Raw genomic sequence first — 27,673 nt, forward strand, 5'->3', positions numbered from 1 at the left:
AATTATTACACACTCTGTAATAAAACCAGGGAGCACCTTTCCGATCGCCCTCGCAAATGAAGCGTGTTCTAAGGAAATATTGCGATTAAAGTTTACTTTCTATGGTACAAAAAAAAATTATCTATACTTGTATAACGGTACGATGATAAAATTGTGGTTGGAAATTTTTCTGCCAATCAGAGAGCTCCTTTCCTTTAATCACCCCTTAGTGATAATTTTAATGAATTTTATGATACTTTTTCTGTGCCTTGAATTTTAAAATAATGCTGAGATTTAAATAGATTAAAAGTTGAATTTTAAACTGAAATTTCCGGAAATTTCAAGCATAGGATCATATAAAAATAAATAAAATGTAGAGTTATTCAACGAAAAATCCATTAAAATTACATTTAAAAAATCTGCTGCAACGTGAAACAGATGAAATGATTCAAATGAATTTGATATTAAATTTTAAAATAAACAAAATGCGGATGATAAATAATTTGCCCGATAAGGATGACTATAGCAAAAGTTTGAATTAAAAATCTAAGTTTGTAATAAAAAGTTCAAAATGATATTACTGGCGTGGCTGATGGCTTGAGAGTGACTCTGACGAGCATGATCTCCTCTTTCAACTCTTGCAAAAACACTTGCCGGCGCCGCACCGCGCGTGAGATCAGAAAGCAAAAAACCGATTTCTTCACCTGGGCGAGCAGCGACCGCGGCGCACGAAATTCACTCTCACTGATTAATTGGCCCAACTAATCAAAAAGAATTGTGTGTCCGCTTGTCTGTCACTGCGCCGATGATTGAGAGTCTTCTTCCGTGGCGCACATGGTCTACATTGGCACTGACGGCGCGCCGATCTACTATATTTTGCCGACCGAGAGCAGAGCGCCCCGTCGCTCTCCGCGCGCGAGACCTATGGGGATTGTGTGCGGTGGAAATTCATGCGCTCAGACAATCAACCAGCAGCCAGTGGAGCGAGCAAACGAGAACCGCCGGCCAGTCCCCCTTCAACCTTTGATTGCGCGAGAGTCATTATTTTATCATCAGTTCCTGCGGGAAGTGAAAAACCCTTTCAAAATCTTAAAGTTTGCAAATAATATTTTCTTTTCTCCTAGAATAAAATTGTTTTTTTTTCCTTATGTTGTCCAAATTCAAAGCGATTTGGAACAAATAAATAACGAAATATAGATATATACCTGAAGAATATTTCATTAATTTTATTCCAAATGAACTACTTTTATTTCAAATTTCAACTAAATTTTCTAATGAAATTATTCATCCCTTTCAATTATAGAGTTTACAAAATAAATGTGTCACGACACTCACGATTTATGGCGAAACAATAAAATGCCCTGCACATTCTAATTTCGTTAATGAAATAATGACTGCAGCAATTTAGCAATCTGATTTTTTAGATTGGCCGACTTTTGAATTAGATCCAACAATTTTTGCATGTTTCATTGCTGAATTCTATGAAACGGGTTATCTATCACTGCCCTTGTGGTGCTGACAATGGAGCAGCTTGATAATGCAGACATCGAAGGCAACTGGTGTGAGTGGTGTATTATGTTCCGAGCCTTCTACATATTACGTACATGTACAAAAGCATGGGGGCCGGACGCTGAACTGTATGTGTGAGCTTGATCAGGGTCCCCTTTTGACAGACGTCAGCGCTCTAAGGCTGAGGAGACACTGAATTAACCGAATTAACCGCCAGCATCCATAATGCGCCAGGCCACTTTTTATGGCCCAATTATTTATTTTATCATTTTAGCACACATTTTCTAATTGCCGCTTGCAAATTGGTAATCAAAACTTTTAGTTTTTCCTTGAATTAGATAAAATTTAAAACTAGACAGTTCACTAATTTATAAAATTAATGAATTATGGAACATAAGGAAAATGTTTTTTTTTTTGGGGGGGGGGGTGTTACTTTATTTTCATTTAAAATGCCAAAATGCTTAACTTGCTTCAGACAAAAACAATGAAGAAAATAAAAGTAAATTTTTAATACGTGGAACGATCTCAAGCTAAATTTAAATCAAATAATTAAATCTATTTGCCCTGACTTTTGTGTTTAAATTTCACGTCGCATTTTTTTTATCCACACCTTTAAAAAATTTAACCCATGCAGCCTTAAATGATTTATCCTTGCATTTAAAAGATAACCAGATTCGTCACATTCCACAGCAGATTTGAACCGGAATTCCGATCTCGCCCGAATCGGATTAAAAGCTCGCATTTACATGCATAATGCGTTTGTGACCCATTTCCACGCATGTCCTTTTATCCCTGAAATAGGTCATAGACCATTAGACAAATAAACGGAAAGGTTACATCGGAAGAATGAAAGGCGTCAACCTTATATGGCGCACACGATTCCGAGGACGTGCAGTTATCTTCTTTTCTCCTCTTTCCTTTCCGCTGCACGCGTGGTGTTGAAAATAAATAAAACTGGGAGGTGAAATATCACACACACATTGGTATCTCGTGACCAAGAAAAAGAGTGTGTGTGTGAAATTATTGCTCTCGGTTCATGTCTCGCGGCTATTTTTATCCTTTTTATATGTACCGTGCAGGCTCTTATCTTTCTTGGACTGAGCGTGATGGTGTAATTAATATTCATTCACTCGTAAAAAAGCAATCAATTGAATTTCCTTTCATGCACTAATGGCTTTCTATTATTTGGAAATACACTGTGTTGACATGGAGAACTTTAATTGATCGTATTGTGAGAGGTCTGGAAAGTTGGAAACACAAGACCAGAATTAATTCAAACAATTTAAGGGGCTTGGTTAAATGTGCAAAAATTTTATTTTAAAATTTTTAATATTCTAAGTGGGGAAATTATTTCTTTTTTGCCCCATCACATAAAAAAATATTCTAAAAACATTCAAGAAGAAGGTTTTTTTTTGCATTATTTTTTATAATTTCAAGCTTGCGAATTGCACAACTCGTGCGCTCGCCTTGAAAGGAACCTGATACTAAATTTACGCCTTCCGAGGGTAACAAGTGTTAAAACGGATTAAATTCGCGCAGTCTCACAGCCAACGCGCAAATGAGAGAAAATACGACGGCTGCGCAGATTACAAATCGCGCCTCGCAACGCTATTTAATGATAACTTATTCAATTAGCACTGACCGCGAAGGAAAATTTTTATGCAGGCCGAGGAATATGCATGCAAAAAAAAATAAATAAATAAATAAAAAAAAACTGGCAGCTGCTCTGTCATAAATATGGATGCCGTTTTTCTTTTCTTTAGTATGTGTGTTGGAGAGCAATGAGAAGGAAAGGTGACTCGCCAAGGATTCTCTCGCCAGACACACACATGGGCCGTTTTCCGACCGTATAACGAGCCTTGTATTCGAACATTATTCTGATGTGCACTTGAAGCGAAAAAAACCTCTCTCGTGTGACTTTTTGCATCAATTTTGCAACGCACGTACATCAGAGGAATAAAAGAGCAGCAGGCAGACTTTGTGCAGCGCAAATCTAGGTTGAGAGGATGTTGCATTTTTTAAAGTTTGGGAACTGTTAAGGCTCTACGTGCTCACCGAGTGACCTTCAATTATTATGCGCGCCAGATATCATGCACTACTGACTCAAAAATTCATTGCAAAAATATATATTTATACTAAAAATATTGTCAAAGATTATATTAACAAGCACTTCTCTAACTATTGTGCTATAAATTAAATAACAAAAATGTTGATAATGAAAGGTCGTATAATGCATTAGTTAGCAAAAGCCGATGAAATTGCCTACAGGTTAGTTTAAATTATGATTCCGTTTGGTTCCTTGTTATTTTTATAAACAAAAAATTGGTTTTCTATTTAAAATTTAACCGCACAGAAATAAATAAAGAATTCATAATTAACAACCAATTAAAAATAAAAGATTAATTGAAGAGTCTTTTCTCATATAAAAAAAACTTTGGGAAATTTCAGAGGTTGTAATTAAAAGTTTAATATTGTACATAAAAAAAACTTACAGGGAAAAAAATTAATTCAAAATTGCTCAAATTTTGACAAGGAAATGGTCTACACTCTTGAACAGTTAGAGTGATCAAAAGGTTAAATTAATATTAAATTTATTTAGATTTTTTTTAAAGTTTTCTTAATTTTTAAATTATTGCTTAAAAACTTTCATTTCTAAAAACTTTTATGTGCGAGCTTATTTTTTTTATAGTTGTGAGAATAGTATTCATTTGTAAAAATGTAAAAAGCAATCAAATTAAAAATGAGCAAGTCTTTTTCTTTATAAAACCAACCATAATATGTTCATAAACCACCCATTTTATCAGTCTTTTCCCCAAAATTCTGGGCTGTGATGCAATAGGAAGCAAATTTGTGCTCTTTTATGTTTCCTCCTCTACCTTTTTATGGCTTATTAAACTAGGGATGGGCTTTCCTCCAGATTTATTATAGGCACTCGTAAAAAGCAGAGGATGCTGCGTGTAATTGCCTGCATTGACACATGCCGCGAATTCCTTTATGAGAGACAAAGTGAAGAGGAAAATCCGCAAACGAATTATTCAACCTTGAGACCAATTTGCCTCGGTCTCTTCTAATAATTAATGCGGAATTTTATTTTCATGCAAAAGGCCGGTTTTGTTTTTTGTCACGCATTCTTTGGCACACACAATGGAAATGAGCAGCATTTTCGTGTTGCGCACCAGCTGACGAGTGTTACCTCATTCACAGGTGCACACAATTTTTAATACTAGGTTTGTGTGCTGTCGAGTAACATGAATCCAAACCATACATTTTATGCAGATGCTAAAAACAGGCGAGTCATGCACGCTGAGTGAGCACAGATAATTGAATTATTTTCGAGATTTCCATGCCACATACTGGAGCAGAAATCCGCTGATGAAGCTTTACTGATAATACAGATTTCACAATTATACGCTTTTTTAATCATAATTAATTTAAAGGTCAGAAAAAATGTGTACAAAATAATAGACAATTTTGGATAGTTTCAACTTTTGACCAATAGATTAATTAAATTAAATTTCGCAAAAAATTTTCCTGTCAATTTAAATTTAAATTTTTTTTCAATTGCTGCAAATGACTGTACTTTCAACTGGCAAAAATTGATAAAAAAAAAGTAATATTCATTATTTACCAAACATAAACCTCTTAGTTTTTACAAGTTGGATTTTTGTAATAAAAGCGTTATAGAAAATAATAATTCAATATGCTTTAAGGATGACTTTCTAGATAAAGAATGCATTAAATAGGGTCATGAGCGTCTAGACGACGGTCGGTTGATTATTAATAAAGCTTATATATCCATCGCGAATTGCAAATCGCCGCCTTTGTTGTGAGGCAGGATGAGTCGCGCGGAGGAAAGTGACGCAATCGAAATCTGCCACCAGCTTCTGGGAAGAGAAGCCGCAGCGACCATAACACTGCGCTTCACAGTATTATGCGTGCGAGGGGCCCGTGGAGAAAATTTTTATCACATATTCATAGCAACGGGGTGATTCATTGAGCGGAGATACTGATTCAGATTTCTACTTTCGCAGATTTAAATTTTGAGCGATCATTACGTGATTGAATAAATATCAGTTCTCTATGCTATTATTTAATTAACAGAATTTCGAAAAAAAAATATGATTAATTCTTTAAATACAATTAGCTAGAAAAGAAATCGACTGACTACAATGTGATGCACTCAATATAAATAATCAGTTGAAAACTGCTAACTTATATAATATCATTCATAGTCAAAATAGTGCAAACTGCAAATTAATAATTAAACAGAAAATGTAATATTTTGAAATAAATGATGATAATAAAGATAAAATAAAAAATAAAATAAACAAATACCCAAATAATATAAGATTGGAGCTTGCCTTCTGCAAGCTCAATAAGGGCACAGGCCGACAAGACACTTTGTCTTGGCCTGACCCCAAAAAAATAAAAAAAAAAAAATAAAAAAAAAATAAAATAAAAAAAGAAAAAAATAATAAAAATTCAATTTTAATGTTTATTAAATAAATCAATAAATTTTGTTTAAATTGATGAAATTGTATGCAACAAAATTATTTTTAAATTAACAATCATTATTATTATAAAATAAACATTGAAATATAAATCCTATAATATTTGTAAACACTATATTTTTATCAATAATTTAATTCTTCAAACTCACACAGTGCCCATAACATAACTTGCATAAAATTAAACAGATCTTCTTCGCTATAATAAACAAAGGGGGCCCTTTTCATTCGTAAATAACGGTGTCGTTCATTCACTTTTGAGTCTCTCATTAAGTATTCAAGACCACGGCTGCGACCGCGAGGCGTCTCGGAAGAAATAAATTTGCAACACAAATACACGTCGAAACCGAATTAATGCTTCGCGTGCAGAAGAAAGGCAGCAACCGAAGCATTTTTTACTTCCTCTCGTCGCGAGATTTACTGTTCGCCCGGCCATGTAAAGCTGCTCTGGCTCGAACGGGAGTTGCGCGCGGCTCGTCAGAATCGCTAAATTATTATTGTTGTTATTTTGTTCTCTCGGCGAATTATTCAATGCGTGCCGCTGGTGGTGGGAAAAACTCGCACTAATAATGATCAGACATAGCCGAGCGATCAGCAAAACGATTTTCTGTTCTGATTCGCGGCCGAATTTTTTGACACGCTCCAAGGCCCATTCTAATAACTCACAGTCCAAACAGTATATATGAGAAAATAAAAAAAAACAAGACTGATAAAATTGTTATTCGAAAATATAAATAAGAAAAGAATATCAAGAAAACGGAGTGCTACATTTCTAGGAATGTTAACAATTATTTTGATTTAGGCGTTATTTGTGATTTTGAATGAACAAAAGTAGGATTCAACCTCTAAATAAAGAAATTCAAACCGCAAATGGGATGGTTTAGTGACTAAAATCTCTTTCTAATTAGTCCGCAGCTCCACCGCAAACAGGTTCACAACAGCGCCGGCATATAATAAGTAATTAGCGTGACATTTTTTTTTCTATTGCTTTAGCAAGCAGCCGGTGAAAGTGGACACACTGTTGGATTCTCGCCTTTCATTTATCTGCACGTGCTCGAGAGGATTCAGCGTTAATTTGAAACTGAATAATTCTATTCATAGAAATAAAGATGGGGCTTGAATGGAACGCACAGAAGTCACGGGTGCGTGGAGAGCGAGGGATAAAAAGCGCCTTGGTGAAACGAAAAAAAGGAATTACAGGAAGTTCCCACGGCGCGGGTGTTTCTCCTCCAAATTATCTCCGCGTTATCCGAGTGAGTCTCTTTGTAGGCCCACGTCAAACCCCTGCGCGTCTCCTATGTCCCTTTGTGAAGGGAGATGTCACTCTACCTGCGATCTCTTCATTGTGAAATGTTTTCATAGAGAGAACGCGATACTTTTTGATGCAGAGATGCAGGTGCGCTCGACAAAATGATTATCTTGAATTCGGACCAGTATCAGATTTCAGGTCGCTCTGAATACAAATCTTGAACAAATAAAATGCTGACGTGACACCAAAACACAAAAGTTGCAGCTCCCAGGTTTTCTAAAAATATTAATTTTCTTTTCTTTTGGAACAAAATTTATTTTACCATGCATTTCATGATAGTTTTCTTATAATTAAATAACAAGATTTTGTTTAAATTGAAATTAATTAAATGTTTGGAGTTACAGATTAAAAATTTATTTTTATTTAAAGTTATTTTATTATGGGATTTCCAATTATTTTCGTTCATTGAAATGCAATGATTAACTACAAAATATATTGAATAAAATGAATTAAATCAGATTTTATTAAATATTTGGGCCACAACTTTCTTAACCCTCCAAATATATATATATATTTGTATATTTTAATGTATTTTTGAACCTGATCAATATATTATTATTATTATTATACATAATTATTTTTTTTACAAATAAATACGTGCTTTATCTCCCCTTCGCGGCTCACCTGCTGTGCCCTAATTATCGGCCACTGCATTAACAAGCAATTCCAATCACTTTCTTTTGATCAGCAGGCGCGAAAACTGAACTATCAACACTCTCGATCAAACCGTACTTTGCATTTGGCCTTTCAAACTTTCCTCCTCACTTCATTTTAATTGTAAATGGGATAAATACATGAAAAACTTGCATTTTGCTGTGTACCAAAGAGAAAATGAGAGATAATTACATGGTCTGAAATATGAGTTGCTGCAAAAATTTACCCCTTTGAGCTCCATGAGATTTCACCAGCAGCGCGACGGCATCATTCAATTTAATTTGTCCGCCTCCTCGCAACAATCAGTTGCGGTGCATTTACTTGAGTACACACAGTGGGCAGGTGTTGGAATTTAAGTGGGTCGTGTGCGCGACCGAGTGCATTTCTGCGCTCATCTGCCATCCGAACAGGACATGGAACTGGCTGTGCCACGTGATTTACGCTGTGTGTCAGAAACTGGCCGCCTCCGTCGCACCGATTTCATGAACCTGCTGCGTCGATTTTAATTTAATGTGCCGGCATGAGTTGGCGAGAATTATTAAACGAGATTTTCTGTAAAGTCGAGTAGCGAGTTTTGTTGGCGGCGGAGAGCAGAATATGGAGCAAGGCGAGAGCTGAGAGGACGTGTGCTGCGTGAGCATTGCGATCAATAGGGGAAAAGTTTGTTAAAAAGAGATATCGGTTTAAAAATAGCAAAGAAATCGATCATTCCCTACAACGAGTTTGTCTCCAAATCATATAAAAAGGAAATTTAACGGTTTAAAAATCATAAAAAACAATATCAATGTTTTAAAATAAATGTTAAAATCCGCAAGAAAAAATCAAGTGCAGATTTGACATGCTAAGGTTTTACACGTTCTATATAAACTGAAATTTTCCACCAAGCAAAAATTTGATAAAAAAAAAATTTAAATAAGAATAAACTATTTCTATAAAAACTAAAATTATTTTTCTTACAATATTCAAATTTAATTTGCAAAATTTTATTTTACTTGGTCCATGCAGTTGGGTATTTCCAATAGATAGAAACTCCCTATGAAATGTTAGGAACTTAAGAAATTATTTTTTTAAATAAAGATAAAAAATGAGTTTTATTTTAAACTGCATTAAATAAAAATCAAATTTCTTTGTCATTTTATATCTTCATTTTTCTGAGGAACATGCACACCTTATTCTTGACAAGTAGTATAAATTACACAAAATAAAAGTGCTGATGCTGGTAGTCGTAAAATTCAAATGAATGTGACCTGAATCGCGGCCAATTGCTTTTGCATGTCTCTGTACCTAAAAATCGTTAGCTTTATAGCTAAATTTACAGTTGGATATTGCATCATTTGCTCTCTCCCCATGAAAAAATTATACTCCTCTAACACCTAGCGACGATTTTTGTTGTTTTTTGTCAGTAGTTGCGAATAACTTTGCCTTATAAAATTATCAGCTTGTCGCCCGGTTGTTTTCGCGCGGAGAAGCGCCGATAGTAATAATTGTGTCTCAATTGTACGCCGTGTGACGTCACGCAGCCCAAAGAAACAAACACGCCGGCGAGTTGTGTGTGTTGCTCAAACAATGCATCGCTTTTGTCACACTACTTGCACCAAGAAAACGCTTTATGCTGCTCATTATCTGCAGCGTGTGAGCGGCTCAAGAAATTTTGCATACGCACCAGTGACGAAATGAAGTTTGCAATTGCAAAATTAAGCAGAATTAAGCTAAAATAAACTGTAAATAAAACTTAAATTCACCATAATAATCTTAGAATATTTATTATTATAATTTGAATTTGATTAAATAAATAAAATAATTTCCATTTTAATATAATTTTTGGAATTCAATTTCAAGTGAAATCAGCATAATAATCCTGTTGAGACTGCAGCGGCTCTCATTGTCAATCTCAAACGGCACTCCATAGAATAATAAGCTCAAGGTGTTGGATTTTTTTTATAATGATCTCGCCCCCTTTCTCACAGGATATGAATGGAGCAGAGCGTGTTTCCTTTTTTGATGAAAGTGAAATGTGCGAGGAGAGCAGTTGCAGCGGCGCGTAATTAGCTAGCAAGTGCACAGAGAAAGAAAAATTTCTATATTTCTGCCGCAAAAATGCCAAACTTCTCTGATTTGCGAAAAAACAAGGTGATTTTGCGCGAGTTGAAATTTCCGTGGTGATCCTATCGGTCAACTTTCAATTTTTGCAGCCATGTGACCAATTAATTGAAAATAAGTAGCTACGTATTTATTTCAACTTGAACCCGTGGACCTGGAAGCTTCTGTTGTCAGATAATTATAATACACATGATTTATTGACAACAATGGTTTAAATACATAACATTAGTTAACACCACTTTCCAGCGTATGTCCTTAATTTATATATTTAAAGAAAAAAGATTTGTTTTATTTTGGCCAATTTTATTTATTATTTATTATAATTTTTAATGTGCAAATATCATTTTCAGAATCAACTTTTTTTTGATCAAGTTTCGCTATTATTTAAATTTTTCTATTATATAATAATTATAATATAATGTAATTAAAAATTAATAAAAATAATTTAAGCTTTTTTATAAAAAAATTATTATTTTAAAAATACTATTCTCCATAAAAGAAAGTTCCAAAAAATAGGCTAATAAATTTTGTCAACAACAACACAATACATCATTGAAATTGTCAGGAAAAGGAAATAATATATTTGATATTTTTTTTTCATTTAACAGAATTTCACGTACGACACAATTTCCTTCACAAAACAGTGTCATTGTTCTTGGGCGAGCGCGGAGGTGTAAATACAAAAATCTTCCGCGACCATTGTTAAATTGCTTCGAAGCAACGAAACAGTTATGTCGTAGCGAAATTCGCTTGAAATAAATCACCTCCTCCGCAGACTTTTGGCACTCGACGTTTTCTCTATAATGATCGCAAATGAATATGGCGAACAATTTGGGTCACGGAGAGGTCCAGTGCGATTAGCAAAGGCGATGAACCTGATGATGCAGGAAGCGAGTCGCTTCTGTTTTTGTCTATGCGATTAATTTATTCGGAACAACTTTCATTTGTTTGATGTGAGATGGAGCAAGAAAAAGAGGCCCGCTAGGCACGGAAGCCGTTTTCACTTTTAACCAAAATTTCGATCCGAAACAATGCAAAAGGAGAAAATATAAGTAAGCAATTTTCCTATTGGAGCGCATGCATGGGTGAGTAGAAAAATTAGATAACCTCCGAGAGGAAACGCCGCTTTTCAACTCGGGGCCCGCGTGAGATTTTTGCATAATGAATCGGCGAATCGACATCCTGTCTATTGTGCACGGCTGCGCCTCCCGAAATTTTTTAAGAGCCTCTCATGAGTCATCGTTTGCTCATTCTAAATTATTGTTTTCGGATTTTTGTATGCAAATCAATAGTTTTATTGTTAGAGTAAAATATCGAGATTTTTATTCAAATTATCTCTCGTTTGCTCAGTCCGCCTCTCTTTATGTAGATTATAAGTCAGTCAGTCCCTTTTTCTCTGTCGTGCGTACATATTATAAAGGTCACTGCAGCTTGACACACATTTGTTGCGTGGCTACAACTTATTTGTCAGCTAAAGACGAGTTTCTTTCTATCTTTTCCTTGTTAAAAGTTAAAAGTCAGATCATTACTTTTTATTCTTAACAAGACGCCTCTCAATGATTTATTTATTTACTATTTAGTTTTTTAAATTTGCACAGAATTTTCTTTGCCACAAAAATTGGAAAATGGACCGGCCGCAATTAAGAATACGAGAGCTGCAGACACAAATTGATTCTCAGAGGCTGTTGAAATTTTACACATGCAAGTGGCCTAATTAACAAGAGAAGAACTCGTGTCTGCTTTTATGAGCTCCTCTCCGGCGAGTGCAATAAAATTTCATTTCCGCGGCCCAAGGCAAGCGTTGTTCTCTTAATTCTTGTGAAATACCAAATTAGGTTATTTCTTCTTTAAATGTTTTAAAAACCAAAAATATAATATTTCATTTTTCCACTTGCGGATTCAATCATCCATTACCTGCATTCTAATCACACACACACAACAACCTAAAAGTGTCCTGCCCGCGCACTTTTGCAGATAAGATAAGAAGGGCGTTTTCTAAATCGTCGCTCACAGAAAAAAGCAAACACATACTAGCGATAAATTCAAAGCACAGTTCCTGTTCTCGAGTGATTTGATTGAATATGACGTGGAGAAAAATTGCAATTTCTCTTCCCTCACGCAATACATAAGTCTGTAAAAATATTCCACCATAAACTAATTTATCTTTCAATTCCCTCGTCAAGTAATTGAGAGCGAAATAATTTCTCATTTCAAGGCCGCGATTCGGTGCAAATCTGCTGACCGGTTCCACAAATAAATCGCTGACGCGTGCAAATCGGTGCTGATCTGCTTATTTCGCGGAATGCGATGGAGGATGAAAGAAAAGGAAATTTTACTCACCAACTTCGGGTTTCTCTTCAAAGCGATCAGCGGTTTCGGCTGCTCTTTGTTGAACACCCGGTGAGATTCACTGCGGCTGAGGTGCGCCGACTCTTTCTTGCTCTGCTCCTGAGTTAATCCAGTGTCCGACGAGGACCTTGGGCGCGTGCGAACCACGGTGGCCCCGTCGTCCACGTCGCTGTCCTCGTCGTCCGTTGACTGATACGTCTGGTTTTTGAACGCCAGAGCTGCGTGCGGTATTGAAACTCTAAGCATCACCTAAAAAAAATTAAAAAAAAAACAAATTAATGTATGTAATGATTACTCTATTTCCTTTTTAATTTCAAAATCAGTGAAATACTGGATGAAAATTAAAGATAATCCTCACTAGTCACTGATTATAGGTATAATATGTTAATTAATAATGGTAGATGGTATTAAAGTTAAATTTAAGTTGAGAAATGAAAGATAAACTTATTTTTTGTTAATGCTTATTTTTTTTTTTAAATCAAGTCACTGGTCATAACTTCTGGGTGTAGTTAAAATTAACCATGAATAATGGTTCAAAAAAGAATAGTAATAAATTTAATATATTTAAAATAAAATAAATAATTTAAAAATAAAAGAAGTTGATAAAACAAACAAAAATCATTAAAATTACTCACAAAAACAATTGGCTGTATCTTTTAATTCCAGGAAAAAATTAATTTTTGGTCTATATTTAAATTAAACCAATCACTAAGGAGCCTTCTTGTTACCATACCAAGGCAGAAATTTTCTTCTCCGTTTATGATAATTTTTGTAATTTAATTAGTCAATTTTCTCAAACTTGATGACGACTCTGAGCAGTAAAATCAAAATGAACACGAAAATAGTATAGAAGCGTAATCTAAATTGCAGCATGTGTGATAAGAGCGATAACGCACCTCGGCCAAATTGTCTTCGCCTGGCGACTTGTCCCACTCGTAGGAGGAGGACGAGCACGCTTCGGCGCCGGAATCGACCAGCGACTCGAGACTCCTGCTGGCCACCGAGTCGGACGAGTCTTCGAACTGCGCCGGCGGCTGCACATTGTTGTTTCTGCGGAAGCTGCGGAACTTGAAGCTGCTGCTGCGCTGGACAGAGTTGTCGCCAGCCGACGACTGCAGGTTGATCTTCTTCCAAAACATGTCCTGCTCGCAGCACGGGGAGTCGAGGTAGTCCGGCGAGGGCGTGTTGTAGTCCGAGGTCTGCTCACAGCTCTTGTCGTGCTGGGTCCATGGCCGGAACTGGATCTCCTCGGCCAGCGTCTCCAACGACTTGGACAACTGGCGCGGCGACGGCACCGGGCGTTTCTTGCCAGTGGGGCCCACGACCGAGTAATTGCGACGCACGCCCGTCGCTGGCTCCTTATCAGCGGCGGGACAGACGTGCTGATTAAACAGCTGCTTATCGGCCCGCAGGTTGTAGTTGCCGGTGATGAGTTCGTTGCGCAGCACGCTGGTCAGTTGGCGCCGCTCCTCGTGGCAGCAGGCCGGACCCGCCGGCATGTTGGTGTACTCGTGTTTCGGGACGGGGATGAACGCCGGAGGGATTTGCCGCACGTACGCCGCAGGCACGTAGAACGGCTTTGTGTCCGCGTCGCGACGAACCTGCAACAATTTCATTTTTTGTTTGTTAATTATCAGTGGAGTAGATTTGTTTTAATTCAGAGATAAGGAAAATTGGTGATCACTTCTGTTTAGCTAATTTTTCATAAAAGAGCTAAAAATGCACTAACAAAGCATAGCGCCTTTCATAAGTTTAATTTGAGGTTTTAAAACACTTATGTGACGAAACATCACCTATTTCACACATTTGAGTAAATAATAAAACAACACTCAAATTTCACTTCTGTTTCAATTTTTTTTTCTTTTTATCACCCATTTAGAAAAAATGAAATAATGTACTTTCAATTAAAATTATGTGTTTAAAATTTGAAGATAAATAAGCGGTAATTTTAAAATTGGTTTTAAAAATATCATTTTTTCATCAATTCATTTGGCTTTTCACGCCATAAATCAACTACTGTCATCGAATTTCAGCTGCAAACAAATAAAAGTTTTATTATTAGGCGCCTGGAAAATAAAATCAAAAATTTGCCCACCCTAATTTCATCTCGCTCTTCATACCATATATCATAATTATTTAACATATCAACTGGTGTGGTTAACTAAATTGATTTTTTTTTTAAAAGCAATGGAAAAATATAAAAAAAATTGCAAAATGTTTTTTTTTTTTTTGTAAATTTTAGGAAATCTTATAGTTATTTTTGATAAATAAAAATACTTTAATTTTTTTATTTTTTGTATAATTTCTCGAAATTGTCTATGAAAAATTGTTTTCAATTATCATTTTTTTATGTAATAATAATAATAGCATAATTTTATTTTAAAGAAATTTAAATTGATAGGCACAGGCACTGTTTTTAGTTGGCATAGACAAGTTAATGCGCTTCTTGATGTACTGCAATAATGCACATCCATGTTTGGTGGGCTCGATAATTTAAATGCAAATTTTAGGCACTTCAGGAAGTGTAAATCAGAGGTGTCAATCGCTGCTGACTACATATAGAAAGGCTCGTATTGAATCTCCGGCCTACAAACGATCCAAACAGGAAAGAGGAGCTGGAATTTTGTCAACGCCTCTGATTCAATAAATTAAATAATACGAAAAAATTCATATTATAACATTTTGGTCGCATCTTTTTAAAACCATTCCTCTCCTGTAAATAATTTCAATTTCTGCATAGCTATGGAATACCACAAAATAATTTTAAAAAAAGTGAATAAAACAGGTTATAGAAAAAATTATACTTTACAAAATCTAAAATACCAATCCTGAAATTAATGCAGATTTTCTTTTTAAGCTGTTTGTAAAAAGTTTTTAAAACTCTATTTAAAAATTGATTTCTTTATAATGATAATAAATGATTTTATTAGTTTAAATTTTATTTTTGTCAGCGTTGATTGTATTTAAAAATCAAACAATTTTAAATATTCTTGTACTTATGAATGTTAAATTGAAAAGCGTGTGTGCTTATATCTATAGTGTGTGCAGTTAATGTGTTTATTATTATAATGTTCAAGGTATAACCTGACCAGTGTACATAATGATCGAGGTCTTGTTATATTTGTAACAATTAATTAATTTATGGTGCTGACCTGCCACCAGTCCTTGTTGGTGCGTTTGAGCAGCAACAGCTTCTCGCTCTGCCTGATGGACACGAGCCGGCCATCCTTGGTGGTGTAGTCGAAGTTGTACAACACCCGCACACACACTTCACCTGACTGCATGGTGGATTTTTCGACTATTATTATATTTTTTACATTTTCACGCAGTGTCCTTTGCCAATGACGCACTAAGAGAGTTAGAAACGTGCAACCGCACCCATGTTAGATGTGGGTGCAGCACCGCGAGCCGACCGACCACCTGTTTGCGAGAAGACCGACTGTCTGACTGTTCGCCAGGTTAACTGTGTCCGCTGGCCGTGCGTCCGCCAGCTGGCAAGAAGCTCCGCCTTTGAGGTCTTTCTTCGTCGGCCCCTTCCCTTTTCCTCTGTGAGCAGCACGTCTTCGCGATATCTCATAGCACTAATTATGATGTGCACTATACCGATGAACTCACTTGGACTGAAGCTAACCCACATTTTGATTCGTCTACTCTTTAAGGAAGACCTCAACTCAGTTGTATTGACATTGTTTCCAGAAGTTATTTAAGTTTAAGGTATAGCAGAGGTTAATTTTATAAATGGATTTTTTTTACGCTCATTTATAAAAGATACATAATTAATTAATTTTATGAAAGAGATGATATTCTAAGAATACGTGAATATTAAAAAAAAAAAACAGGTAATTCATTTTTAGTACATTTGTCTAAAATTTATTTTTAATCCAAAATTAAAAGTAACAAAATTCAATAATATTAAACATTAGTAAGCAGTACAAACAAGATTCTCTATTAAGTTTTATTAGACTAACAAATTTAATAAAAATTCTCCTTAATACTGACAAAAAATAAAGGCAGTTTTATGGCATCAGTATTTGTAAGTTTTAAAAAGGCACCGCAGAGTGCGTCAAGGCAGAAAATTACTTTAGGAATTGATTAGAAATTTTAGTTTCAATTTTCCATTAGGCACTGAATACATATATTTTTTTTATGCTGATTCGGTGCGACTAGCTTTGTCTTCGGGGCAGACGAGAGGCCTTCTTGCTCTTGTCAATAGTCTTTGGAGGGGGAGCTCCACGGCTAGAGATGTGGCGGTTGTAGAGACTGAAAAATTTATTTTTAAATACTTTTAGTGTTGTTAAATACATAAAAATGATAAAAATTAATCAATTCAAATATTAGTGAGAATATTAATAGAAATGAAATCCAAGAGATCCAAGAATGCCCGGTGATACATTATTAAACTGGATTTGAAACTAAATTAGGGTTATTTAATTTTTTTTCTATCTTATAGCACACGTGAGTTTATTAGGCTATTGGGTGGTCACTTTCCGTAGTCGAGTGCCCTTGGCACATTTGTGCTTCTCAACCAAACTGTCCCCTGGTCGGGGGTTTAAAAATTCAAGTTATTTGAATTAAGACATTTTTTATTTTGTTTTGTTTATCTTAATTGAAATTGAACTTTTTTTTAAAAAAAATACTCTTAACAGAGACAAATGCATTTTCTTCAACTCTAAAAATGGAACTAATTTTTAATAAGTTTGTGTTGATGTAAAAACAGAATAATTAATTAGAGATTCTAAATTTCCATTATAAATATTATAGTTAAAAACTTACTATCTATAAGTTTCGGTGCGAATGTACTCGAGGACGTGTGACACTCCGACCTGCAGCTGGTCAGCAATGGGAGTGACCCAGGGGTTGCTATCCAGCTTCAAAACCGACTTGCTGCTCACCATATCGAGGTTGGCTGTAAATTAAAATTATTTTACAAAAATTTCCTTTTCATAAAATAACTAACCAAGCTCAGGTGGGAGCATCGTCAAACGGTTGCCCTGAAGGTGCAGTTCCCTGAGACGCTGGAGCTCGCCAATCTCTTTCGGGATGTCAATCAGATCATTTTCACGCAGAACGAGCTAGTTTGAAAACATTTATTTGCCATCTAAAAAATTTAAAGGGGAATTTACGATTTGCAAGTTCTTCAGATTTCCAACTTCAGGAGGCAGGAACTCAAAGTCGTTGTCTGCCAGATAGAGGGCTCGGAGGGTTTCAATCATGAAGAAGTTGCCGGGCAGGCTGCTTTCGTTGAGATTGTTGTAGGTCAAGTCCAAAACCTCCAGGGCCGGGAAGGCGCCAAATCCTCGAGGCAGAGAGTTCAGCCGATTTATGCTAAAAGTTGATTTTATTTTATAAAAATCTTTCTCTTTTTGTTAAAAAAATTTTCGAACCTTAAATTGAGGATTCGGAGTTTTGGCATGGATGACAGTGAGGTGGGCAGCTCTTCGATTTGGTTGTTGGCGAAATTCAAAATCTCCAAGTTGATCAGGTTAGCCAAACCAGGTGGAATTGCTGAAGTGCAAAAAAGAAGAACATTAGATTTTCAGTTCGTGTTATCTATAATATTATATTTACTAAGGATTTTATTGTGGCTCAGCGTCAGGCGGGTGATGTTCTGCATGTTGACTGTAGAAAATGAACAATTTTTAATAAAATCCAATTATAATTTAGTTTAAATTAGCACTTTTGACTAAACGTCTCAAAAAATATAATTTAGTTCTTCAAGCAAGATTGTTCTCCCTTCAATTATGGCACAGACAATTAATTTTATTATGCAAAAATGAATAAAGTTAATATCCATCGGGAATGTTTATTTTTCATAATAAACAAAATTAAAATTATGACAATTATGTACGAGACAGGAGCGTCTGGATAATAGCATTTTGATGCTTTGAAATTTATAAAAAAAACGGTTTATTTTCACACGCACAGAATTATAATAAGTTCCGTGTCAAATTATAATAAGTATAATAAAATAGATAATCAAAGTTTAATAAGATAAAATTATTTTATTTGTAATGAAAACAATTATTGATTTACATTGATTTAAATATTTTGTTTAAATTTAATTTAAACATTTATTTAATATAAAATAATATTAAAGCTCTTTTTATTAAATATTACATTTCATTTTTATTAGATATACTTATTATTCTGAAAATTTAATCCCTTTAAAGAATTTGATTTTTATTATAAAAACTATTCTGCCTATGAAAACCACAATAATTTAAAAAGAAGCTAATAGTAAAAAAAAAATAATAAAAAACCCAGTATAATACATGAAACTACACTAAAAAAAAAAACAATAATAAGAATTCAATTTTTTTTAGTTGCATAATTTAATATTTTAAGTATGAAGAGATTCATTTAAATTTAATTGATACTGTTTGACTAGAAAATTTGCTACTCCTAATATGAAGTTTTTTTTTGCATGCCTGTAAAAATCTTTGAAAAGGACTCAATGAAATCATAAAAAAACTAAACTATATTTTTTTTTTTTATATAAATAAGGTAAGATATAGTAGAGCAATTTTTTGAAAAAAAAATCATAACAGGTAAGTTTTGACTTAATTGAAAAGGAATTAATCAAATATAGAGTCATGGTTAGCAGACAGTTTAAATAATATTCTTCAATTGAATGATTGAAATCAGCTGATGGGGTAAAGCTATGCGGAAAGTATGCAAAAAAAATCATCTGCGGATGAGGAAAAAGAGGTCTGGTTAGCGTCTAAAGCGTTTTAAGTGCGAAGGGACGGCAGGGGTTCGTCATTTCTTGGCCGTGTGCCCGCTGGTTGCATACATTCAAAATAAATATTGGCATTCGAGGGCTAATTTTGGCCCTTTGGGAACAGCCGCGCGACCACACCTACACTTTACTCTAATGGCCATTGTACTTTGTGAGCGCGGAGAGAAGAGAGAACAAGCTTCCTTATTTAGGCATGGCCTCGGCGCGAAGAGACTTTTCATTTGGGACTCACACAGGCCGGGCATTTCGTCGAACGAAGAAATGCCCTTGTCCATCAGGTCGAGCTCCGGGTTGCCGATTTCTTTGGCTTCGTCCAGCACCTTTTTCGCCTTTGACATCTTGTTGTTTGTTGGTATACACGACACTGGGGCTTGCTGCATTGCGCGCGCACCTTTTTATCACAAAAACCCGGCCGAGAATTAAAACACTACAAATGGGAGCACTTGCTTTGCTCGGCGAACAACACGGAGTAGTAATGCCCACAGAGAATCGTGACGTCACCATTACTCATTCACTAAAAAGGGAACGAGCGCTGGAAAGCTGTAAAAAAGTCACGACGTTTGCCATCTCTCGGATAAAACCCAAACTTCACTATTCAAGAAGCTGAGGCTTAAAACATATAAGAAAAATTTCGAGAATTTAATTAATTGGCACAAAATCAAATGAAAGCTACTTTAAAATATAAAAAATCCGTAATATCTATAATTAACTGAAAATTTGGAATAAAACCGAGTTGAAGAAATTACTATTCAAGAAGTTTTATTTTGTAAACAGGAGATCACTATTTATATAATGTACATTTAAACTTATATACAGAAAACGTTTTAAATAATCACTGCACACAATACACTTTATAAAGCTGTGTAACTGTCTATCATCTACAAAAAAATCTGAAAGAAATAGAAACATAATTTCTATACCTTTAAGATATTTAAAAATTATATAATAAATTTTATTATACAATAAATTTACTTTGTTGTATTGAAATTTGCATATGCATAATTTTTAAACATTTGTAAATATTCAAACTTATTGAATGGAGGCAATTAGTGAAACGTCTCAAGTACTTTTAATTTCCATAGTTGTGTTTATTTCTTGAATAAATTATTTTAATTTTACACCATACTCAAAATCAGACTCAAAAGTTAATGCAGATATGGAGCACACACATTCGAGTGGTAGATACATCCTGATTCAGTTAAACAAAACACACTCAAGTCAATTTTGGTTCATAGAACAAAATTTCACATTTCAATATTATATTATGATAATATTATTCCGATGCTTGAACACAATTAAACTCGTTTTTGAAATAAATAAAAAGTAGCAAATAAACACTTAGACACAGAGATTTAATTTTCTTAGCATTCAATTTTGCTCCATCTTCTTTTCCTCGACAGCAGGTTCTTCATTTTTCGGCTTTTGTTGCATTGCTGGCTGATTGGTCAGGACAATTGGAATGGATTTCTCCGGCTCAGACTGTGGCAAAGCCTAAAATCACAATAATAATTTTTATTAAATTAAAGTAAAATTTAAAGTTTTTAACCTGTATATTTTTATGAAACATTGAATCTGGATCTAATTTATTTGGTTTTGCACTTAAACAGCTCTGGTTTCATTTTTTTTAATTTGCAAATTTAATATTAAATTTACATTTAATATTTAAATTTGATTAAAATTAGTTCATTCTAAAAAAAAAATGATTCCTTACCAGTTTTGGTGCAGAGATGGTGAGCACCCCGTCGGAGGACAGTTTGCACTCGACCTTCTCCTTGTCGACCCCTTCGGGCAAGACGTACTTGCGCACAAACTGTCTGGAGATGAAGCCGTGCTGGTCCTGCTTCTCCTCGTGCTTGCCCTCGATGACCACGGCGTTGTCCACGGTCTTGACCGAGATTTCCTCCGGCTTGAACTGCTGCACGTCCAGGTTGGCTTGGAATTGGGTGTTGTCGTTGGACACGCTGGAGACGCCGCTCTGCGACCTGGCGAGGTGTCGCCAAGGGCGCAGGTAAAGGGCCGAGCGCTGCGGCACGAAGCAGCCGTGGGGCAGCAGGTCGTCATTGATGACGCCCAGACCGAAGTTCTGGTCGAACAGGCTCGTTGGGCGAATGAAGTCATCAAGCAGAAGTGGCAGCAAAGACATCTAAGCAAAATAAAATTTTTAATTTTTAATTTTCGTGCAAATGAAAATTTGATACAAAATAGAATCTTATTCATTACTTCTTGAAGCAAATATTAACTTATTTCAATATTTTTATATAATAAGAAACTGCTAAATTTAATGATTATTGGAAAAAAAAGCGGAGTTAACAATAAATATTTTTTACTCACCTTTAGTGATTTTACTGATTTATCAAATCTCTCTCTAACACTCTGTGAAAGTTGCGAAGCTTTTAATTCAATTCGCCGTCAAATGTTGCTGATGCACAAATTCTTTTCCGCGAGCAAGTCACTTCAGTATCTGAATGCATTGATCCCGCCGACCCGCCTATATATAACTCGCCTCGAGCGCCACCCATGCGAATATTTAAGTCTGGATGTTTCGAGAAAATTCCTGCGCTCACCAGAAAAGCAAGATCTGGTGCAACCATTGCTTGCTATTTACAATTTCAAAAAGTCTATACGTGCTATGATTGACCAGTTATAACATAAAAAAAGAAATGATCATTCATATTAAGAAATTGAAAATATGAAAATGGGCAAAATATAATGTAATATAATTTAATTAATTATATAGGTTCAGTGCGAAGCATATAACTGATTTTTTTTATCGAGACGTGTCTTTTACTTTTGCTCTTTTACATTTCTAAATTTAATTTTCAAAATATATAATTATATTTGTTGGAAAAAGCGATTAAATGTGTTGCTTGCAGTGTTTCCAAGACATGTTGTACTGGCCGTGCCTTTGCTCAATTATGGCTCGCGGTGCGTGGCAAAAAGCATAAAATCTGGCATTTTTTTTATATGCATCTACAAAAGTAAAATAAAATATAAAAATTATATTTTTAAACAAAATGTAAATAATGCTTAAATTCCTATACCTACTAATTAGGATGAATTCCAGTTATTCAACGTAACTTGGACAAAAATTATGGAAAAATTAATTTTTTTTTTTAAATTAAAACAGTCAACGCTCTTTGTTGAGCAGAAAAGTCTAGACTAGAATTCTAGCTTACTCTCGTAATGTCTAGCAAGTTCGGAGCGCCACCAGCTCTCCCGACCTACACAATATATAAACGCGCGACTCATCCGCAATCGCAGAGCAAACACAAGAGCTACACTGAAGAGTGCACAGACGCTCAACTTCGCAACCTAAATTCTCACCAGCCTTCATTAAACAGGCGAGTAATTGAAATATTTTTACAGTTTAAATATTTTTTCATTTCCTTTTGTTAATTTTAAAACAGTCCATTTTAATTTTTAAATATTTTTTTTTCATTTTAGGCAAAAAATGTCTCTGGTTCCCCTGATTTTCGACGACATCATCAGACCCATCAGCCTGTTCGACCAGAACTTTGGGCTTGGTTTGCTGAACGACGACCTTCCTCCAATGCTGCCCTACGGAGCATACATGCGGCCTTGGAGACACCTTGCCAGGTCGCAGAGCGGCGTCTCTAGCGTGTCCAACGACAGCTCGAAATTCCAGGTCAACCTGGACGTTCAGCAGTTCAAGCCGGAGGAAATCTCGGTCAAGATCGTGGACAACGCCGTGGTCATCGAGGGCAAGCACGAGGAGAAGCAGGACCAGCACGGCTTCATCTCCAGACAGTTTGTGCGCAAGTACGTCTTGCCCGAAGGGGTCGACAAGGAGAAGGTCGAGTGCAAACTGTCCTCCGACGGGGTGCTCATCATCTCTGCACCCAAGCTGGTGAGTTAAAATTTTATATCATTTATCATTTTTTCATAATTAAAATGGTTATGTCGTACAAATTTATTAAATTTTTTTTATAAATAATTTTTGTTCTTGTTGGTAGGCTCTTCCTGACGCCAAGGAGCAGTCGATCCATATCATGCAAACAAACCAGCCCGCAGTGCAGAGCAAGCAGTCTGAAGACAAGAAGGCATCTCATTTGTAATTAAAAAAAGCAGTCATTTTTTTTTGCAATATAATTGCAAAATAATTCTCTTTATTTAAATCTATGTAATGTAAAACATTTTAACATTTTAAAATAGTTTATTTGTTCTCACAACTGACTGAATACTAATTATTAATTTAATGTAATGGTATGATTGGGTACAAGTGTACAAATAAAAGTTTAGAATCCTCACCCTTCATTTGAATGTTTCATTTTTGCACCTCGACTAATCCCATCATTACAAAATTATTTATCCACCAAAAATTGATAAAAATATTAATTCATTTCTTAAGATATATGTAAAAATTGAAATATAACTAGAAATATACAAGAATAGGATAAAACAATGTCAAAATAGATATAATGAAAGTTTTGAGAAGCAGCGCCGCCGCAAATCATGAGCAAAGGGCGCTAAGAACCTTCAACGTTCTCATGGAGATGGCGTTTGAATTTACTCACTGGACGGCCCTTATGTTGGCCATTGTGTTGGCCCTTATAGTTGCGGCCCTTAAACAACACTATCTCGCATGTGGTAATATGTGCAGCGGAAAATTGCAAAAAAAAATCTCAAAATTTAGTAACTTCTGAAAATTTACAAATATAAAGGATATAAAGTATATTTATATATTTCATTTTTGTTTAGATAAATATACAAAATAAAAAAAATCAAGTATATAATTTAATTTATTCTTATTAATTTTTGTACAAATTACTACGTTAAAATTTACAAGCTCCTCATACTTACAATACCAAAATTAAAAATTCTAATGAATATGTATTGCTGGCAATAATGATTTTAAATTTCATAAGTTCTTCCTGTGCTAAATAATGAATCTAGTAACTTTTAAAAACGGGCTAAATTTCAGAGATTTTTTAAGACAAATCTTTATAAATACATATTCAACGATATTGGACTTTGTTACATCTAATTGTCAGCTGGGAAACGCTGTGGGAGCACGTTATGTATTAATCTAAACCAGACGCAACGAGACGAAATTTCAAAGCGCTGGATTATGCCATACATATAATTTTAAGGGACACGTACGTGTGATCACAATCAAGCGCTACTTGTGAATTACGCACTTCTCGCCCTGTGATCTTTGGGCGGAGCGAGTTAGTTTGCAGCTTAAAATGATCTCCAAATAACAATATTTGCGGCTTTGATAATCTCGCTAATAATGATTACACACGGTGCTCACATATTACAGGGAGATCTTTCTCGTTAAGGAGAGGACAGGGAGTCGTGTATTCAAAATAATCTGCGTTCGTTCGTTCGTTCGTTTGGCCCTTTGATGCGGGAGAGGGTCTATACTTTTGCTGCATTAGTCTTTTGCGGTCGGCGCGGCCGGCGTTTCCAGAGGTGCGACCAAAAACGTGTGTCCCTTTGAGCACAGCAGCAAATGTATGTAGCACGGCCCGCATAACTCTATCCATCTATGTGCGCACTTGGTGTTTACTTATCAAGCCACCCCTTTGCGGTCGCACTCGCTCTCTCGTCTCTCGCCCTGCCAGAGCAAACAACCAAATGAGACTTAATTTCACCTGTCGGTCCATTCTCGGCACAAGTACTTTGTACTGAAAAGGGCGAAAGGGCTCTTCTGTGGCGCTCAACACGAACGGTTAATTAACGGTTATTTGCTCAAGAAATTAATAATTTATAAAAATCATATTTGAATAATAGAAAAAACTTACGAGGGAAAATTTATAAGAAGTGTAGTAATATAATTTTATTTGGCAAAATTCCTTTCCATCTGAAATTCTAAAGAATCATAAAAGATGTTGAAAATTTTCTATTTTTGAAGAGAAATTAAAAAAATAAATACTTTGAGCACAATGGTAACTAGAATAATTCTAGTAGAATTACTTTCAGCTTGTACTTTGTAAGTATATTAAAGACGTTTATCAGTTTAGACATAGGAAAGTTATTTGGATTTCTAGATAATTATGATAAATCTTTACAAAAAGTTCGTTGGGGTGAAATGTTTCCTTTTTCCTTGCAATGAACGTAATTCAGAGAGGATTGATGAAATAAAACTATGGCTCCTCAAATAAATTTTGGCTTTCATCAATTTTGAAACTGGAAAAGTCTATAATAATAGAAAACAATGAGAAATTTTCAAGAAACCCTTGATTCAACCTTGGGGCCGAGTTTGAAAATAAGCTTGTCAATTTTTGTGTGTGCAAATGTGTCGTCGGCGGCTGGCTCGGAAGTGTGTGTGCGACCACTTTGGGGCGTGTATTTGGTGGACCGGTGTGTGTATGTTTGCCAGCGAAAGGGTCGGGTTTCGTATTTCTACTCTCACCCATGCGAAAGGGCAAATATCGTGTGTAGAAGGGCGGCAGGGGCGTTTGCTTTTTCGCCAGAGTGATTTGCCCCAAAAATGCTTTTGTGCGAAAGCCATCCATCCATCAGTCAACGTCAGCAATTTGATGAGCGCCTCTCACTTTCAGACAATCACTCCTGAATAGACGAAATTCGCCCCGACAATATCGAGTTTCATGAGAGATAATGCATTTTATTTATGTGCGGTGACTCGCCCACGACACTCAATTTGCCTTCCGTCATAAAAAAATCCTCCACAGCAGCAGGGTTTGAAGTTTGAACATTGGAAAGTAAATTTATATTTTCTCAATCTTTAGAACTATAAAGTAAAGCTAGAATTGAATTGTGGTTTGACAATGAGATCTATTTAATAAATCCTATAAAAAAAATCATATACATTAGAAAAAATAATTAATGTTTGATTAAATTTTTAGTTTGGGGTAGATTTTGAGCAATAAATATAATTTTTTAAATTTTTACAAAAAAATTAAGGAAACAACTTAAAAATTATTTGATCACGATTAATTACACCTTCCTTATGATGTCGGTCATGATTGAAACAGACTCTTAACTCTAAATTAAAGTGAGAGCTGTGTATGAAATTTATTCTAGCTAGTAATTATTACTTCAGAAACTACATACTTGTCGAAGACGTTACATTTCAAATATAAGGAAAAGTTTTGCGAACATTTCTCAATCTCTTCTATATAGCTAGGTTTAATTACTTAAATATTATGCTTCAAGTTAAAGTTGGTCTTTACGTAATACCATAATCTGAAGATCCGCTGAGAGTAAATTACAAACATGGGCGTACATCTCGTCGTTGACCTATTTCGGCCTGGGAGGCAATTATTTTGCCAGCGCTCGTCGGCTTTTATGAATGCATTTTACGCGCGCACCGAAATTTTAACGACTTCATAAAATGCATGCGGCACGTGGGGTGCAGCAGCATTAAATAAATTGTGCGCAGCTAGACGGACGGACGGACGGACGGACGGATGGGATAGCGTGAGTGAGGATAGCGTAAAAGCCGGGCGCAGCGGTTATGGCAGCGGAGATTCTCTCGGCCTTGCATGCAAGCGAGGTGCTCTTTACTGCTTTATGTCCGCCTTTACGTAAAAAGAAACACACAGAGCGCACTTTGCCGACAAAAAATTATATTATAGTGCCGCTGTTAAATATTTTATGTCATCGAAACAGCACACACACACGCATTCGAGTGTGTTGTCGGCAGGAAAAGAAGAAAGAATAGGCCGTAAACAAGGGGCTCAATGGCCGCCATAACAGACGTACAAAGAGCCCCGGCGCATTTATTAATGTGGGAAAACCAGAGCGGGGAATAAAGAAAAGGAAAGCGCAATGATGTTGTTCGCTATTTTACTAACATAATGACATTCTTGACTCTTGCAGTAAAACTAAAATTATTGTTATTTAAAGATTTGAAAATTATATCTGTAAGAGTGAATTGCTTTTATATTTCAAAATATAGTAAAATTTGCAACCTTCCGCGATTACAAAAATTAAGATGTTTGGGAATTTCTAACTTCCTGATTGAAATATTCCTGCACAATTTGTTGCAGGATTTCCCCATTGAATTTCTGGATGCAAAAAATCAATTTAAATAATTATTTTCATTTTAAAATTAAATATACAAGGAGATTTTATACAATCTCTTTAAGAGAAATAGCAAAATAATTGTGATTATTTACAAAAATTAATAGTAGATTTGGATTTATATTTCAGGCAAAAATGAAACAAAAAAATACTCATTTACGAAAATAAAAGTTTCTTAGTTTTGCTAGAAAAAAGTTGAAACTGATCAAGAGGCAGCTAGGGGTGGTCAGCAGACGATGCAGGCCATAAAAAGGGCGTCGGCTGCGCCCCTGGGTGGTGAGTGGAGGTGGTAATTGATAGCCACGGTGTCATTTCCCGGCCAGAACCACATGACCAATTGGCCCTAATGCTCCGTCGGCTGCGTGCATTCCAATTCCACACAGCCTCATTTGTTTCTGTTACCCGTTCGCAAGTCAAACACGCGCTGCTCGTCTGATTGCACGGTTTCTGCCCACATAAATTAGCCCCACACAACGTAGTTAACGTCGAGAGGAAGGAATGAACAAGATAAAA

The 27,673-nt window shown here is 35.5% G+C and overlaps 4 protein-coding genes across 5 annotated transcripts in view; 1 reads left to right on the forward strand and 3 right to left on the reverse strand.

Moving 5' to 3' along the window:
* LOC132196214 (rho GTPase-activating protein 27-like) overlaps window positions 1-15,861 on the reverse strand; it is a 60,574-nt gene extending 44,713 nt beyond the window's left edge. The window contains exons 1-3 of one of the 2 annotated variants that reach the window (XM_059618714.1): window positions 15,561-15,861; window positions 13,305-14,009; window positions 12,400-12,657 (exon numbers count right to left, since the gene is read on the reverse strand). In XM_059618714.1, the coding sequence (XP_059474697.1) occupies window positions 12,400-12,657; window positions 13,305-14,009; window positions 15,561-15,692 (1,095 nt within the window). In that variant the 5' untranslated portion in view covers window positions 15,693-15,861. The remainder of the gene's footprint in view (window positions 1-12,399; window positions 12,658-13,304; window positions 14,010-15,560) is intronic. The other variant, XM_059618716.1, reaches the window with a different exon arrangement.
* Window positions 15,862-16,251: 390 nt separating this feature from the next.
* On the reverse strand, window positions 16,252-19,642 carry LOC132195907 (ras suppressor protein 1). Its single transcript, XM_059618202.1, has 7 exons — window positions 19,380-19,642; window positions 17,977-18,027; window positions 17,793-17,913; window positions 17,532-17,733; window positions 17,366-17,480; window positions 17,182-17,314; window positions 16,252-16,668 (listed from the first exon to the last, which is right to left on the reverse strand). Exons 1-7 carry the CDS (start codon window positions 19,525-19,527, stop codon window positions 16,572-16,574), a joined length of 867 nt encoding a protein of 288 aa, XP_059474185.1. The 5' UTR covers window positions 19,528-19,642; the 3' UTR covers window positions 16,252-16,571.
* Window positions 19,643-20,154: 512 nt separating this feature from the next.
* Window positions 20,155-21,630, reverse strand: LOC132195956 (alpha-crystallin A chain-like). The gene is made up of 3 exons (XM_059618280.1): window positions 21,479-21,630; window positions 20,859-21,290; window positions 20,155-20,638 (listed from the first exon to the last, which is right to left on the reverse strand). The coding sequence occupies exons 2-3, from the start codon at window positions 21,288-21,290 to the stop codon at window positions 20,516-20,518; spliced, it is 555 nt and encodes a 184-aa protein (XP_059474263.1). The 5' UTR covers window positions 21,479-21,630; the 3' UTR covers window positions 20,155-20,515.
* A 759-nt stretch (window positions 21,631-22,389) lies between these two features.
* Window positions 22,390-23,422, forward strand: LOC132195963 (protein lethal(2)essential for life-like). The gene is made up of 3 exons (XM_059618292.1): window positions 22,390-22,488; window positions 22,592-23,015; window positions 23,122-23,422. The coding sequence occupies exons 2-3, from the start codon at window positions 22,599-22,601 to the stop codon at window positions 23,221-23,223; spliced, it is 519 nt and encodes a 172-aa protein (XP_059474275.1). The 5' UTR covers window positions 22,390-22,488; window positions 22,592-22,598; the 3' UTR covers window positions 23,224-23,422.
* Window positions 23,423-27,673: the final 4,251 nt, after the last annotated feature.

This window comes from Neocloeon triangulifer, unplaced genomic scaffold, assembly GCF_031216515.1.
Source record: "Neocloeon triangulifer isolate White Clay Creek 2 clone unplaced genomic scaffold, ASM3121651v1 ptg000011l, whole genome shotgun sequence".
Taxonomy (NCBI): Eukaryota; Metazoa; Arthropoda; class Insecta; order Ephemeroptera; family Baetidae; genus Neocloeon; species Neocloeon triangulifer.